This window comes from Typopeltis vanoorti, chromosome 25, assembly GCF_054136105.1.
Source record: "Typopeltis vanoorti isolate ZY-2024b chromosome 25, IOZ_Tvanoo_1.0, whole genome shotgun sequence".
Taxonomy (NCBI): Eukaryota; Metazoa; Arthropoda; class Arachnida; order Uropygi; family Thelyphonidae; genus Typopeltis; species Typopeltis vanoorti.
The window spans coordinates 64,467,261-64,484,255 of NC_143573.1; the positions used below are offsets into that span (position 1 = coordinate 64,467,261).

The window sequence follows — 16,995 nt, forward strand, 5'->3', positions numbered from 1 at the left end:
GATTGTCATACTGGAAAAATACTTGATATTATCAATACAGTTAATCCTTACTACAGCAAACACTGTTATAACAAACCAATGAGAAGTCCAAAGCCGACAGGTATAATGCTATGCTAAAAGAAATTCACTCTAGTAAACTATCTGCTATAACAAACCACTCTTTACATACCAGTGTTTCTAAAAGTGTTTACGCGTACACCTGGGGGGTATGCATACCCCCGGGTGTACGTGAAAGGTCATCAGGGGATACGTGGCAATTTTCGGCTATGCATAATTAAAGGAGTCATTATATTTTTCAACAAACAATGCAATTAGAGACAACGGGGATAAAATGGCACTAACTAATGAATCACATCCCCTCTCCAACAGAAATTGCCAAGCAAAACCATATGTTGCCGGTGGAACATATGGTTTTGCTTGACACCACCTCCGTCGTCAACGTGTTAAAACTAAGAAATATATAGTGAATGTGTTTCAGATATTATGGAATTCGGTTGAAGGGAATTAGCATTTCAACTCAACTGTTGAAATGCTAATTTGTCTTTGGTTCACTTGATCTTTTGTTAATACTGCACCAATCATATGCAGTGCTTCGCTGCTCTACGTATGTCAAGTCTTGTAAATTACTGGTAATTTTTGCTTGAAATAATGAGAAAGAAGATGACGCTATTTGGGTAGATGACTTTGACGATGCACACAAAGAAACTGTTCTCGATGCCAAAAGTATTGAAAGCGAGTAGGAGCTTCTTGATAAGTCGCACCATTTTCAGTTTTTTTTCTGAAAACTTTAGTTTCCGAAAATTCCCGCACGTGTTACGTCTCTGTATTTTTGTTTCCTTATTAGAGTACGTATTTAAGTATGATCCAAATTGATCCAGTCTTCTCTATATCCTTCTACCTAAATTTTACATCTTTCTCCTTAATATATAACCCGGGCTGACCCCCAGGGATATTTCCTCTTCAGAAACTGGCAAATTTATATTTTAACTGTGCAAGCCAGCTTCCTATAACAAGAATATAATTTAGGCTCAGGGAAATATTCCTAGGTTTTAGCCATATATGTTAATCTAAATTCACACGCGAGTATATAGATCTCTGTTCCTTGCAGTCGTGACCTAAGATCTAATCTCTATTATATAATTTTCTAAACTCTTTCCCGCTATTTGGTTCGAATTTTATAAGTGGTAGGTTGACACCTCAAATTCAGGCAAGACTCAGATTCAAATAACAAAACATGTTTATTAATACTAAAAGACAGGTACATTAAATCTTGTATCAAGTTATCAAAACTGCTGAATTTCTAGCTAAGTTAATGTCATATGCTTATCTATACAAACTGTTCAATACTAATCTGACTTTCTCACATAAACTGACAGACATGCAAAATCATGTAATACAATGGATAATTTAAACAATGTTACACTCAAGTCAAGTTCCTTCATTCACATTTTACTTTAAATAGATATTTCTCAAATCATTTCTCTCATAATTAAGTTTACTTAATTAATGAAGGGTTTTCACTATTTCAATCATATACATGTTAGAGATTTATGATATACAATTCTTTGTCTAATAGAATTGACTATATTAATTACTCTATCCTATCAAAGTTCTCTAAAATGTCCTCAAGTCTTGCTTTATCAAGACACAAATTCTACCCACAAACAATCTCAAGATATAAAACAAAAGAACATTTACTTTACCAAGTCCCTCCAAAGGTCTATTAGTTGCCATGTGTTGTTCAGGTCATCCTTCGTCTTGTGAAAGAGTTGTTCTGTTCTCTGCTACTGGACACAAATCAAGAAATGGCTGTTGCTACGAGCTTTCTCCACTCGCTCAGCTGGGTCATTCAGTGTTTGGCACCATTCTGCATAAGCTGTTGATTCTCGTACGGATCTCCACGGAATCTCTCTCAGCGCAGGTCATGAATACGGCCAGCTGTCGTCGACATAGCACCCTCGGCTTGTCCTATCTCCGATCACTCGTCGAGAGTCCTCAATCTCCAAAATCCCCAAGGAAAACAGGAAAAAAGCCTTGAGCTTGGCGCATATTGCCTTAAATACTTTTTCTCAGCACCCTCTTTTCTGTATTGTTTTTCGCACGATTCATAGCTTACATCACCCTTAGGTTGATCCCCCTTGCTTTCCCTCCTTGCTATTAGGTGTTGTTTTCGAGGAAAAGCACTTACGTCAGCCTTCTCCGTAAGCTACGGCCTTCGGCGTTACGACAGGTACTTGCGGCTTAGACATGACTGTTAATCCTATTAGTCATTTCTTACCTAGCAACTTACGATTTTATGATAGTGATAATACATAAATGAAGCCATTATTCCTTTACATGAAATGCTAATCTGACATTATTCTTGCTTTTCAGCTTTCCGTTTTACAATAAATAAATTCCAATATATTACTCATACTGATACATACTTTCATATACAACAACTTAGGTGTTTCTCACCTTCCACTGGTAAGCAGGTATTATGCAAATTTCTTTGTAATTTTGTAAAGCCTACATGTTAGATCCTGAATGACTAACTTGTCAAGAAGTTCTCCATTCAGTATCTAACAACATACCCTCTCTAACAGAAACTGCCAAGCAAGACCGTATGTTGCCGGTGGAACATATGGTTTTGCTTGACACCAACCACGTCGTTAACGTGTTAAAACTAAGAAATATATAGCGAATGTGTTTCAGATATTATGGAATTCGGTTGAAGGGAATTAGCATTTCAACTCAACTGTTGAAATGCTAATTTGTCTTTGGTTTGCTCGATCTTTTGTTAATACCGCACCAATCATATGCAGTTCTTCGCTGCTCTACATATCTCAAGTCTTGTAAATTACTGGTAATTTTTGCTTGAAATAATGGGAAAGAAGATGATGCTATTTGGGTAGATGACCTTGACGATGCACACAAAGAAACTGTTCTTGATGCCAAAAGTAGTGATAGCGAGTAGGAACTTCTTGGAAAGTCACACTATTTTCAGTTTTTTTCTGAAAACTTTAGTTTCCGAAAATCCCCGCATGTATCTCGCAACACGATTTTTTAGCTTTAATTTTGCGAAAAAAGTTATATTCGAGTAAATACAGTATTTTTTTTTAGCTTTCAAATTCTTACGTATGGATCATTGGTTAAAGATTGGATTTATAAAACCCCCAAAAGAGAGCAATATAGCAAATACAAGTAGCTTTAAACAACAAGAAAATGTTGATTTTGCATCTGGATCAAATGAAATTGATAAGAGTGTCATCTGACATCTCTAGAGAACCAAAATTTAAAAATAAATCATATTTTTTGTTTACATGAACATATAAATTCAAATAAAATAGATATTTAATTTTAATTAATATTTTAATTAATTTATTAACTTTAATTAATTAATTTATTTATTTTTAATTAATGAATGTATTTATTTTTTTAATTAATTAATTAGGGGTACTTGATAATAATGAAAATTTAACGAGGGGTAAGCGGATATCTGAAGTTTCCTGTGCATCAGGAAAAAATATAATTGACAAATAAATAGAAATCTCACTGACTTATTACAAAACTTTGTAAATACATTGTGACATTCTTTAATATATATCATCTATAAATATAAAAGGATAGTCATGCTAGACACATATCTCCAACACACTGAACTCAATTTTCAAGTCAAAAATTACATACACACTAATAAATATTCAAAAACAAGTTGTAGCCATGCAAATTATCATAGGAAGAAATGATATTTATAAATAAACACTGATACAAATGATTATTCTACTTAGATTGGTTCCACACTTTACGTTATCAAGATAAATTCAGTTATGTGCAATTTCTAAGAAAAAACTGCATGTATCATGCAATTTTCATGCATATATAGCCATTTCTTCATTTAAAAAAAACATCCTCGTGCTATAAAAAGTTTCTGACCTGCCATTGGGAAGACTGGAACCCCACCTGGGGGTGGTGGATGTGTGGGTCCTGGAAAAATGGTCATGCTTGGAGCTGACCATTGGAAATCCATGTAATGCATGGAGAAAAGGAAAGAAAATTTATTGTTTCAATAATATTTCTATGAATAAAACCAAACACGGAAAAAAAAAAAAAAATTAAGGATGTTTATAATATTTTTGATAGTCTGAAACCATGTATGTAGAAATGAAATATCACTTCATAATTATTAAACTAATTTATAAAATATAATGCTGAAGGTTACAATCACTAACATGCACTCGCATACACAAAATCCAGTATAACAACAGGGCTATCATATTAAGCTTTAATTCACTAAAATGGATGAAGAAATGAGATCAAGAAGAGTGAGAGGCTACAGCTATATACAATTAACAGTTCACTCTTAATTCAAATTGAAATTATTTCATTTTTTTAAATCAAGAAAATATGGGTGAAATGCAGAGAGACTCAGCAATTACTAAACTATTAAAAAGCATATTCAATAATTTGCTATACTGACTAACATTTGCTTCATAAGTATCCAGAAGGTAAGATTTAAAAATTAATACACAAAATTTCAGTCAACTCAGGAACCACATACAAACGCAAAATATATGATTTAGTCACAGAAAACTTTCTCAACTCTTTTTTGATGTTTTAAATTATGGCCAGAGCAATTATGAGACCAGCATATTACATCATCTGTTTATCATGAGAGGTTTGCCTGTTTTGAAGGATGAAAATCCTCAAGTTTCTTGGAGGAACTTTTGTCAATAAGGCAAAAACTGGCAGAGTGGATTTCTATGCATATCCACCTCTTCAGACACAAATAAATTTCAAATTTGAAATTCTTTGTATGATGTTTGGACCTTCTTCAAACTCCAAGGTGTCTTTTTCTTTATTTCTTATTCATTTCTCCTCTTAAAGAGTATAATAGCTTTGAAATAGTTATTCTAAAAACAGGTGGTGGATAGTGTTACTACTATTTTGACAGGTGTACCTGGAAAAGGCCCAAGTAATAGTTTGTAGATAATACCATAATGCAGTACTTTGTTGAGGAGTTGAATGAAATTTCAACATGTATGGCTTAACAAAGAATTTATCTTGCATATTCCATGTTCCTTCTAATTTCAGTGACTTTACAGTCATGAAAAATCAAATAGATTACATATAAAAGAATTTTAAAAATATGCATACTCAAAAACATTCTGGTGAAATACAAGAATATGTATGATTAAAATTATAATCTCAATAATGTTCATATACCATTCAATCCATAAAATCATATGCTCTTCCTAAGAACTCATTTACATCATATTTTTAAAGATATATACCATGACAGAGTGCAGCATATATGCAAGGCCGGTCCAAGAGTATCTGATGCCCCTAGGCAAAGAAAATTTAGGTGCCTCTATACATTGTCTCTCTCTATATATTTTGTCATACTCACACAAACATAAGCCCCGAAGTCATAGCACCCCTAGGTGATTGCCTAGGTTCGCCTAATGATAAAACCGGCCCTGCATATATGACAGATATCATTCATTAATTCTGATTCGATCAGCTTTTACATTTCAATCTTCGAAATTACTCCTAGCTTGGGGCTTCAAAAATCCACTTGCCACTGATGAGTTATCAGAGATAAGTGAACTTTCAGCCTTGTTCTAAATGCATCACACACACACACACACACACACACACACACACACACACACACACACACACACACACACACACACACACACACACACACACACACACACACAGTCAAGTTACTTGATCACAGGTGGCCACCAACAAATTCATTCTTCTTCTAAGCCCTCCCCCATCTATTTCCATCTTTCTAATCAAAGGCATCCCTATACCAACATTCTCCTGCCACTTCCAGTAGGTCATCTTTCCATCTTCTCTCTAGTGTCACAGCATTCATCTTCCTTCATATGGATGCCACTGGATGATGGTCTTTGTCCATCTATCACTTTTCATCCATGCAACATGTCCTGCCCATCTCCATATCAGTCTCAAAATCTCTTCCCCAATATCCAAAGTTTTTGTTTCTTTTCTTATAACTCATTCCTTAATTTTTCTTGCAGTCTGATGTTTAGCATGGTCCTCTCTCTATTCTACGCTCAGTTTTCCTCATTCTGTCCAGTATTTCTTTGGTTATTGGCCATATCTCTGATCCATAAGTCATAACTAGGATGATATACTGGTTGTAAAGTTTGGCTATTTTCTGGTTTATTTTACTACACAGGAATCTTTTAAATTTGCCAAAAGCCACCCAGCCTAGCTGAATTCTCCTCATTATTTCATCATAAATGCTTCACAAGGTGTAGCAAGTTTGTGAACACTAATTAAGTAAATGAACAGTCAAAATTTAAAGAAAAAATTTTAATTTTGCAAGAAAATAAGTACAAAATTAAACTCCAACTTTGCCTAATAATTTATATGTGCTCCTCTGTACCTAATAAGTTCATTAATTTACTTAGGCATGGTCTTTGAAGAACTTGTATAATCAACGTAGAACACATTTTTCTTATTTCTGCATCTCAAAACTATACTTTTATAATGGATTGTAGTAAGTTATCCTTTGTATCACAATTTAATTTCCGAAGTCTCTTTTTCACTATGGCCCACTCATTTTCTATTGCCAGGAGAGTTACCTGGCCACTGAAGCAATTGGATGTTGTAAGGAACTCTTTCACTTTTTTTTTTTTTTTTACAAGTGTGGCATGGAGCGAGATCCTCGTTGGTCGATGAGTTGTTTGTCTTTCTGGATCTGTGGGACCACTCTTTTCTCCAATATTTTTATGTGTTGGTCACTTTTCATCATACCGTCAACAGCTACAAGTGATCGTGGACCATCATATGTAAAACAACCCCAGAATATCTTTTTAGTTGGGTGTGTAGAAGCTTGCTGAGGTGGGCAAGAGAAGTCTTTGCAGCATTGATTTGTGAACATAAGGTACATGCTCTTCTTAGACAAAGAAATGACTCATCTGAGAATATGACCTTCTTCCACTTCTCAATAGTCTAATCTTTGTATACTTTTGCCCACAGGAGCCTTTTTTTTTCTACACAGTCCCTTTTTGACCTCGGGTATACTATGTGTTAAAGATACCAAGCAATTTTATAAACTTGGTTTTAATCCTTTCCAAGTAAGCAAACAGACAGGTAAGTCAAGTTTGCACTTGAAGTATTTTCAGGTCTGAGGTAACTTGTAGTAAAGGTGGAGTAAACATACCCGTTTTGTAGAAAGGTTTTTACCTTGGGTATACTATACGTTAAAGATACCAAGCAATTTTATAAACTTGGTTTTAATCCTTTCCAAGTAAGCAAACAGACAGGTTGATCACTTTCCTTAGTATCTTCTCTAATGCAAGACCTGAAAATACTTCAGGCGTAAGCTTGACTTACCTGTCTGTTTGCTTACCTGGGAAAAATGATTAAAACCAAGTTTATAAAACTGCTTGGTATCTTTAACGTATAGTACACTCAAGATAAAAACTTCCTACATCTTTCTGTCATCCTGATGTTTTTATTTTATAAGGTCAAAGCACCTTGTGGCAACTTGTATAGGTAAAATTTATAAGTTCTGCATTACTTCAACCTTGGCATCTCAGGATCTGGCTCCCACTGACGAGACCTCAATAAAGGTCAAAACCTGTCTGGGTAGTGGCCCTTCCCTTAATGGATAGCATCATACATGTCTGCAAGGAGATGTGCTTTTTCATTAGAGAAGATACTAAGGAAAGAATCAGAGCTTACTCCACCTTTATCAAGAGCTGCCTCAGACCTGAAAATACTTCGGGCACAAACTTGACTTACCTGTCTGTTTGCTTACTTGGGAAAAAGGTTTAAAACCAAGTTTATAAAATTGCTTGGTATCTTTAATGCATAGCCCCTTTGTTAACAGTTGTTTCTTTTTTTTTTTTTTTTTTGATCTGTGGGCAGTCCCTCCCTGCTTCTAAAATCTTCAATGGACTGTCATGTCAGAAACGTAAGTCTACAGCAGACAATCTTGGATTAGTTTTGCTTTTCCTAACTAGTAAATAATCTTGAATAAAGTGTAGTTTATCTTTTTGTCGAAACCACATTTTCCTTTTCTGTCAGGAGAAAAAAGGTAGCTGTCTCTCTAAACCTCTTTAAAATCGCATTAACAGTACCCAAACCAACACTACACTCACTGGCAATTTGTCTTTGAGTCATAGATGTGCTGAGAAATTACATATTTTTGAACACTTTCTTGGAGATATATCCATTTTATATCTACAGAAAATGAATAAAATGCTACCTGTTTACACTATTAATAAACATCATAAAGACAGTTAAAACATGCAGTATTCAACCAAAATAGTGAACTAAAATGAAAATCAAAAATAGCAAACTGAAACCAAAACCAAAATTACTGTGAACAAAAACCAAACCAAATCCAAAAACTTGATGAAAATTCAGCTTGTTTGGATTAATTTGTTCAGTACTGTATATGTACTTGCTCTATTTTTGATGTATTATTATTGTATGTTATCTGGTTTCCTTGAATATTTGTAATTATTTTTGTTTTTTCGAAATTTATGTTCATCATTTCTAGTTGTTTGCTAATTACTACAATATCATCAGCATATCATAAAATATTTTGTTTTTTACCACTTATGTTGATCCCTTTGTTCTCTCCAGTCGAGTTCACTCAAGGCATTCTAATACTGCAATAAATAATTTGGATGAGACAGTATCTCCTTGGCATACTCCTTTATTTGGAATGAGTTGCTTTGTTCATACATCTCCCAATCAAAAAATCAGAATAATCAAAGAATATGTGTTGAATGATTTGCAATTCTAATTTATTGCAAATCATAGAAAATAATTATTACCAAATATACTGCTCAAAACAATTAGGATATTTTGGTTTTCTTGTAAATTATAAAGAAGCTGGGCAAGCGCAGCAAGTTGTTGCTCAAGCGTGTCATATATCTCAAAGCGTAATTTCACGACTTTCGAATCACTTTCTGGAGACGGGAAATGTTTGCCGAAGACAAGGTCAAGGTTGCCCATCATCAACACTCCAACAGACGATCAGTATTTGTCATTACCTGCCAGAAGAAATCTAACATTTAACACACAGAACTTCGAAATGAACTTGCTGCAGCAACAGAGAGGCTGGTATCAACACACACACAGTATGAATCTTCTTCATGCCATAGATTTATATGCTCAAAGACCAATGATTTGCATTCCACTTATTGCAAATCGCAAAACAGCCCGAGGAATTTGGGCACAGAAACACCGCAATTGGACAAATAAGGATTAGGCTCGTGTACTTTTTAGTGACGAGTCCAGGTTCAGTCTGCAACCAGATAACTGAGGTATCTTGATATGGCATGAAAGTGGAACAAGAAATAATCCGGTTTCTTTGGGAAAGACCCCAACGTCAAGGTGGGAGTTTGATGGTATGGGCTGAAATAAGTATAGGTGGCCATACTGATCTCTATTTTATCAGCAACAGTTCCTTAACAGCCCAACGGTATCACGATGAGATTTTGGAACCTATAACTTGTCCATATGCTGCTGCAATTGGCCAAGAATTAATTTTTATGGATGATAATGCTCGTCCACATTGTACAAATTTGATACAAGAGTGGTTTGAGGTATTGAACGAATGAACTGGCCTGCCTGTTCACCGGATTGTAATCCAATCGAACATGCCTGGGATGCTTTAGGTAGGTGCGTTTCTGCTCGACTGGTGCCACCATGATCACTTCAAGAGCTTGAAATTGCTCTCACAGAAGAGTGGGGAAATATCCCACAAGACCTGTTTGATCATTTTATCCAGTCCATGCAATAAAGATGCACTGCTGTTTTGGCTGTTAATGGAGACTAATACACCCTATTAAAAATTAACAGAAGTGTTTTGGGCTATTGTTGTTAAAATTATTTCACTCTAAAATGTATAATTTGTTAAATTTGTAAGAAATACTGATTATTTAAACAATATCTCATCAATTACATCCTATCCATAAGTAAGAAATATTTATTCATGAATAAAGTATCCAATAGTTATAATTACTTGCAGAAATTTATAATTATCCAATAGAAACTAAAATATCCCCTAATTGTTTTGAGCAGAGTATGAATTAGCATCATCTAAATCTACATACATTGTAGATTATATAACACGTAAACATTTAAAAATGTAATATAAATGATAAGAAAACTATTATTTGAAAACATTTACAAAATTAGAATAACTTTTAACATGGTTCAAAATATCAGAATAATGCAAAAATAAATGAACAAGAATTACAGTCAAAGGGAAACAATATGATAATTAGTACTTTGTTGCATCCCCCCCCTTAGGTTTTATGCCCATTCGAAACAATTGGGCATATTATTTACTAGCAGTTCACACTTTTTTTTTTTTTTTTTTTTTTTTTTTTGTCCATATGGTCTACAGACTAAAAACAAGTTCATTTTTTCTCTTGGGGCAACTTCTTGAAGACATTTCAATGCACAGCCTACCTGAACTCTCTGGTTCAGGTAGGCTGTGCATTGTATGACCAGATAGGTTATGCGCAGCCTATCTGGTCATACAAGCCCATACCGTGACAGAGGTTGCAAATTTCACCGAACATTTCATGCATTCCTTATCAAATGCTTCTTGCTTAAGATGCCAAACATGTATCCCTTGATGATCATGGGACACAAAAAACATAGTTTTATCACTAAAAAGAATGTTTTTCCAGTCCCCTTTATCCACAACAGTGTTTGCTAACACCGTTGCACTCTAGCTGCCTTTTGCTTGGAAAGCATAAGCGACTTCGCCGTACGCACATGTGACCTAAAAACCAACTTGTGAAGTCGTCTCAACGTCATACATTTAGACACATTCCCACCTAGTGCTTTCTATCCCCTGCGAAAATACTTTGCACTTCAGAAACAGTTTTTCTTCAATCTCCTCTCATCTCTTGATGTAGTTACAAAATAATCGCTGTTATTGCAACAATTGTTTTGGAATTAATTTGTAAAAAATAATCGCTGCAATAGAGGCGATTATTTTGAAAACTCCAGTTATTAGAATACCCTCTCAATACTCTGCTCAAACTAGCTTGAGCACATTTCAATTCCATAGCTATAAACTGTTGAGTCTAGCCTTATTTGTGTAGAAACACCATACAAAACTTCTTAGCTTCCGAAACGATTTCTCACACACGAGTCAGTCCTGCAGCTGCTGAAATATATGTTATTTCTATGCTCTCCTCAAAACCAATTAGAAAAATTTGGAATATCCTAATATTTTGAACCACATTAGAAATTATAATTTTGTGAATATTTTCAAATAACAGTTTGCTTGTAATTTATATTACATTTTTATGTGTTTGAATAGTTATATAATCTACAAAGTACATAGATTTAGATGATGCTAATTCATATTTGGTAATAATTATTGGTCCAGCATGCATGCTCCAGCAAACAACATTGTTAACATTTGACCTCCAATGGAGTCACAGATTTATCATGTGGGTACACACTATCTCACACAAAGTTCATCCAACCGTGCCTTAACTGATTCAATGTGTCTACATGGGCAACATATTCAGGCAATGCATTCCACTCACCAACCACTCTACGCAAAGAACCTAATCCTCACTCCTCTGCTCACACTCTTCTCATACAGTTTCCAGGGATGGGCTCTTCTTCTACCTCCCTTCTCCCATTTTATGAAATATTTCTTCCATGTCAACCTGATGACCCTGACTAATTTATATGTCTCAATCATATCCCCTCCCCCTCCTATTCACACGAGGTTTTGCAATTTACATTCTCTCAATCTGTCTTCATACTCCATATTCCAAAGACAACTGACCAACTTGGTGAATCTTCTCTAGACCCCTTCTAACATATCCTCATCACCATGAAAATTCAATGCCCAAATCTGTACATAATAATCCATGATATAAGGCCTTAATCAAGGCTGCATATCATGGAATCATTACCTCTTTATTTTTGCACATTGGGATCCTCCCAATATTATGAGAATGGCTAACTTAGACAAAGATCCAGCTGGAATTAAGATTGGTGATAGAAAAATAAATAATTTAAGATATGCAGATGATACAATCCTCATAGCAGAAACTAAGGAAGATCTGGAGTGGCTGATTCTATTAGATAAGAGGGAAAGAAACAAAACTGGGCTTAATTTAAACATTAGCAAAACAAAAGTGATGATTTCTGACAATTTAAATGAATTTGTAATAAGAGATAAAATAGAAATTGTTGAAAGTTATGATTTACTGGAGTCCAGAATCAGAAATGATGGTAAATGTGAAGCTGAAATTAAAAGAAGGATAGTCATGGAAAAAAAGGTATGTTAAACCTGACAAAAATTATGAAAAATAGAGGTGTGAGTAAGGCCACGAAACTTAGAACTACCAAAGCAATGGTATTTCCAATAGTGATGGATGTGAGAGCTGGATTATTAAGAAGAAAGACTGAAAGCAAATTGATTCATTTGGATTATGGATGTGGAGGAGATTATTAAGAATCCAATGGACTGCAAGAATGACCAATAAGGTTTTAGAGTATAAAGACAGAATGTTCCTTGGAGGTGATGATTGCTAAACAGAAGTTTATGTACTTTGAACATATTATGCGAGCTCATGAATCATTGGAAAAGGCAGTTATGTTGGGAAGACTGAGGGAATGAGAAGAGGAAGATACCACAAAAGAGTTGAATGGACAACATAAAAGAACTTACCAATTTACAATTGCTGAAAGAAAGGGACAAGAGGTCAAGTGGGATGGAGAGCTGTTGAAAGTTGGGATGGAGAGCCTCTGTTCACAAGATCACCAAGAGTCAAAGACAATTGTTTTGCACATAACAACAAGACATTTTTTTACTGTAGCAATCCACCTCATTTTGGTCTTCCTCTGCCATACTGACAAAGAACATTTGTTTAGCTAATCTTTCCTGTTCCATTCTGTTTAAGTGGCCATACCACCTGAGATTAGCTCTGCTAACACATTCCTGAATGCTAACAATGTTAAGTTCTTTCTCCTAATATCCTCATTTTTAATATGATACTGCCACTGATGCCTTCTGCTCATCCCCCTAATCTTTTTCAGGATTCTCATATCTATGGTCTCCAGTCTTTGATCAAGAATTTCTAACCTATTTATTTAAGGCCATATTTCAGCCTGAATATTATGGGTCATCATCAGTGGCAACAATATTTTGTAATTAATTATTGTCACCACTGATGATGGCCTGTAATATTGAAGCTGAAATAGTATGGCCTTAAATAAATAGTATTACTTATTCATTGTATTTTTTCAAGCTGATTTAAAGCAAGAGCAGAAATCTGTAAACAAAAATAGCAAGATGACAAGTCATCACCGGTATGAATCACGCATAGCAACTCCTTTACTGGATGCATGCCAAAAATTAAGTGGGAAAAAATTGGTACATTCCATAAAAGTAGATACAAATTCAAGTGAAATGCCTTTTCTTGAAAGTGGCATGAGTACTCAACTGCAATCTCCACACACACCCAAAGCAAATATGGATGCACTAAGAAGAACCCCAAGATTTGGAAGAGTGATTCAGCAGTTTTCCAGCTCAACTGAGGTCAATTGTGCCAGCCTAGTTAGCTGAGTGGTTAATATACTCAAGTGTCCAACCAACAGGCTATGGGATTGAATCCTACCATGGACATGTATGTTTGTGATTGTCTTTAGGTGCAGGTGAATTTCAGTGCACAGTGTATAGATCACTGCCCCACTTACTAGAGGCCTGAAGTGGCTTGAAAAAATTTAATGTTTCATTTCTAGAGCAAGGTTTCTGAACTTTAAAAATATTTAAAATTTATTTATTTAAATTTTAAAAAAATATAAAAATTCCTTATTCCACCCACAATACTAATGTATTATAGATTTACAACCTTTCATGAGTGAGAGCACACAAAAGATAAGCATAGAAATAATCAACATTTCAGCTTTAGAATATGTCTACATAAAACACGAATGGGTGTGAATAACATATGCAAAAAGTGGTGATGAAAAAATAAATAAATAAAAGCTAGCCAAAGCTCAGTATCGCTTGACAATAATAACCTGTGCATGTGGTAGCTAACACTATACACACACACTTCAATGGCAGAAGAAATGAAAGAAATTTGTAGAACAGGTGGAATTAAAGAGTGAAAGAATGGAATGAGAACATACTGCTACTCGATTCAACTATAATTAATGAAATCATTGCAACCAGGAAACCAACCAAACATAAAAAAACAAAGAATGAATATGAAAGAATCATAAACAAGAATGAGCTGTGCGACTAACTCTGATCCTGTTTCTGATCCCATTGCATGGTTGTCTCAGACACTGCTAAACCATCAGTAAATTTTTGAATAAGAGCTTGGGGCCTCAGTGATATTGTAGATTATCACAACAATTACATGCCATCAGTTTAAACATTTTAGGTTTTGTATAATATCGTATGTATAGTACTATATCATTTTTCATAATGATATAGTACTATATCATTTTTCATAATTTTGTCCTAGAAATTATCTAATTTAAATAATCGCTGAAATGGCTCTACAAATTTTAATAGTTTGCAAATATTAAAATTTCATTAAAATCTAGTCTCTAAATCTAGATAAAAGGCATAAAGATGAATATATTTGTAATTAACTAAACAGGTGTATATGCAGTTGAAAAATGCACTTAAAAACATCAGACAATATGTTAAGAATAACAAAATGACTACATTAACATTTCTAGGAAATACGAAAATATTAAAGCAAACTCACTAAATGAATCTTGAACTACCACTATCAATAAACCTCAATGACAGCAGAATTTCAACAAAATATCCATGTATTTATATATAGCTCAAGCAGAAATAGTGTTAGTTTTATTACTTCATGTTGGAGGCTTAATGGATTTTTTACAACACTCAAAAAGAATTAAAATAGAATTTAATACTTCCTATATTTCGTCCTAGTCACTAGGACATCTACGGGGATTACAAAAACAATTAATGTAACATATGCACAAATAACAAACAATACTAAGCCCAACCACGTGGGTGACACTAAAGTCCTATCTAGGTAGAGCGCCCTCTAAGGGCAGTAGTAGGTGGCCTGGAATGTAAGGTGGGAACTCTGGTGATGAGTGTTTCCCAAATCTTCGGAAGCTTAATGCAACCATATTTATTGAGATTTGGTTGGTTTTTGAGAGCTGCTGCTGCTTCTAAGAAAAGTCTCTCTTTCTTGAATTTGCTGTGGTGGAGCATGGTGGTTTTCTTCCATGATACTCTGTGGGTGGTGTCCAAAACATGGTCAGCCAAGCCTGAATGGCCATAGTTGTGTTTGAAGATGTAAGACTTGTGTTCCTCTAGACGGATGGATGCTGATCTGCCTGTCTGTCCAAAGTACGCCAGCTTACAGGAACAGGGTACTTTGTAAACTCCAGGCAGAGACAATCTTTCTTTCGAGTTCATCGTAGCACACATGGATGTTAGCAGTTTGAGTCCAGTTTACAATGTGCTGGCGGCCTTCGTCTGAGTTAGCTGAAAAGAGAACGTGGCTAGAGAGAGCGCTAGCTCTAGTCCTGTTATAGGAGATGGGAGCTGATCTTTCGTAGAACGGATAAGGGTAGCCAGTTTGCGGTGGGGCTTATATGCTGTGTGTAGATTGTACTGTTTTAGTATCTTGGCTATTTTTTCAGATGTGCCACGGATGTAAGGTATGGTGATGGCATTTTTAAAATCTTGTTGACGAGAAGGAAGGGGAATGGGGGAGGAGTTGATTATTTTTTTGATACTGTGATTGCTGTAGCCATTGGAAAGGAAAGTGCTGTGTATGTGGTTAAGCTCATTAGTGAGGGCGGTTCCACTGGAACAAAGATTGTGGGCTCTCTTGGTAAGAGTTTTAATAATGCCATATTGTTGAGAGGGGTGGTGGTGGGAGAGTTTGTGAATGTATCTGCCTGTGTGTGTGGGTTTTCTGTATACGGTGAAGGTAAGTGTATCATTAGGCAGGCGTGTGACTAAGGTGTCTAGGAAGGGTAAACAATTGTTCTTTTCCTTTTCCATAGTGAACTGGATTCTTGGATGTAGACTATTGAGATGACTGAGGAAGGAGTCTAACGTGTCTGGGCCATGAGGCCAAATAGAGAACACATCATCTACATATCTTAGCCAGATAGAAAGTTTGAGTGGGGCTGAGTCTATGGCTCGTTTTTCGAAATCTTCCATATAGAAATTGGCAGGGGGGGGTGAGAGGGAGGAACCCATGGCAGTTCCCTTTATCTGCTTGTAGATTTTGTTGTTCCAAGAGAAATATCCAGAGTTAATGGCAAAGGAAAAGAGATCTAAGATGTCAGAGGGAAAAACGTTTTCTAAGAGAGATAAGGTGTCAATTAAGGGAATATTGGTAAACAAAGAGGAGATGCCCCACTCAAACCTTCTATCTGGCTAAGATATGTAGATGATGTGTTCTCTATTTGGCCTCATGGCCCAGACACGTTAGACTCCTTCCTCAGTCATCTCAATAGTCTACATCCAAGAATCCAGTTCACTATGGAAAAGGAAAAGAACAATTGTTTACCCTTCCTAGACACCTTAGTCACACGCCTGCCTAATGATACACTTACCTTCACCGTATACAGAAAACCCACACACACAGGCAGATACATTCACAAACTCTCCCACCACCACCCCTCTCAACAATATGGCATTATTAAAACTCTTACCAAGAGAGCCCACAATCTTTGTTCCAGTGGAACCTTCACTAATGAGCTTAACCACATACACAGCACTTTCCTTTCCAATGGCTACAGCGATCACAGTATCAAAAAAATAATCAACTCCTCCCCCATTCCCCTTCCTTCTCGTCAACAAGATTTTAAAAATGCCATCACCATACCTTACATCCGTGGCACATCTGAAAATATAGTCAAGATACTAAAACAGTACAATCTACACACAGCATATAAGCCCCACCGCAAACTGGCTACCCTTATCCGTTCTACGAAAGATCAGCTCCCTCCTCTCTC

The 16,995-nt window shown here is 35.5% G+C and overlaps 1 protein-coding gene across 2 annotated transcripts in view; it reads right to left on the reverse strand.

Annotated features, from left to right (window-relative positions):
• LOC150092809 (LITAF domain-containing protein-like) overlaps positions 1 to 16,995 on the reverse strand; it is a 98,113-nt gene that overhangs the window by 43,310 nt on the left and 37,808 nt on the right. Inside the window, exon 3 of one of the 2 annotated variants that reach the window (XM_090414586.1) lies at positions 3,916 to 3,990. The exons of the other annotated variant lie outside the window; for it this stretch is intronic. Coding sequence (XP_090270712.1) covers positions 3,916 to 3,990 — 75 coding nt within the window. The remainder of the gene's footprint in view (positions 1 to 3,915; positions 3,991 to 16,995) is intronic. 2 annotated transcript variants of the gene reach the window in all.